Below are 1,012 nucleotides of genomic sequence, written 5' to 3' on the forward strand. Positions count from 1 at the left end.
CCAATTTACGTAATTACCCCACCTATTATTCTCAACAACATTATTATACTGAAGTACTCGTTTTTCGAATCCATGATTAACTGCTCGTCCTACTCTTTCTATCGTGTTTCGAGCAACAACTCTCACTCTAGCTAAATCGGCATCATTTGCAAGATTTCTTACCGGTTCTTTTAAAATACTTCCATCACCAACATCGGGTATCCAGCCTGAAACTGAATCGAAATCTTTAGGATATAAAACTGTTTTCAACATTGTGTCGAATTCCCCAGGATGTTTGATTGTTTCTATCGGATTTGAACCAGCTTCCAAAACCATCTCGCTAAATAAAGATGGAAAGAAATTGTTTTCTAACGTTGTATTTGTTTGTGGAACTTGATTCTGAGTGGCTTCTTTGATTTTGAAATCACATCTGAAATAAGCATCGGAAAGAAGCAACCAATTCGATAATGAATTTATTTCGAACGTAATTCTACCACCATCATTCAATTGAGATTTAGAACCAACAGTGGGTGAGATGATAATATAATCCTCTTTTTTCTTGTTAAATGAATAACGAATTGGATCGTATAATCTAAAGATTGGATCTAGTCTTTTATTTGACATTTTTAAGGTTTAAAATTTGCTTTTTTTGATGGAATGTAGGAAATTGATTGAAGGTGTTTTTGGTGTATGAAATGTAGGGCTGTAAGAATTTATGAAATATAGGGAATTTAGGTGTAAGAATTTATAAAATGTAGGGAATTTAGGTCTTTTATGTTATGGGAGCTTTCAATTTAGGTCGCATTTTCCCCATGAAATGAAATGGAATGGGGAAATCCCCTTTTATGCGACCTGATTGAAAGCTCTAGTACTACTTAAAAGAGCAGAATATCGGCAACTTTTCCTGAGCTAACTTTTTCCCTATGGAAGATTTTTCAGTTCTGTTTTTTTGCAAATGTCTAGGTGGCACACGTGCATAAGTGTGCAAAATTTCAGCTTTGTAGCTTTGTAACTTTGCAAGATAAAAATTTAT

The 1,012-nt window shown here is 34.0% G+C and overlaps 1 protein-coding gene across 1 annotated transcript; it reads right to left on the reverse strand.

The window, feature by feature from the left end:
* Window positions 1–22: 22 nt before the first annotated feature.
* Window positions 23–603, reverse strand: LOTGIDRAFT_176876 (hypothetical protein; the record flags this gene model as incomplete). Its single annotated transcript, XM_009063130.1, has 1 exon — window positions 23–603. A coding segment is annotated over one exon (581 nt), but the record flags the coding sequence as incomplete, so codon positions are not given.
* Window positions 604–1,012: the final 409 nt, after the last annotated feature.

The sequence above is a fragment of the Lottia gigantea genome, assembly GCF_000327385.1.
Source record: "Lottia gigantea unplaced genomic scaffold LOTGIsca_5529, whole genome shotgun sequence".
Lineage (NCBI taxonomy): Eukaryota > Metazoa > Mollusca > Gastropoda > Lottiidae > Lottia > Lottia gigantea.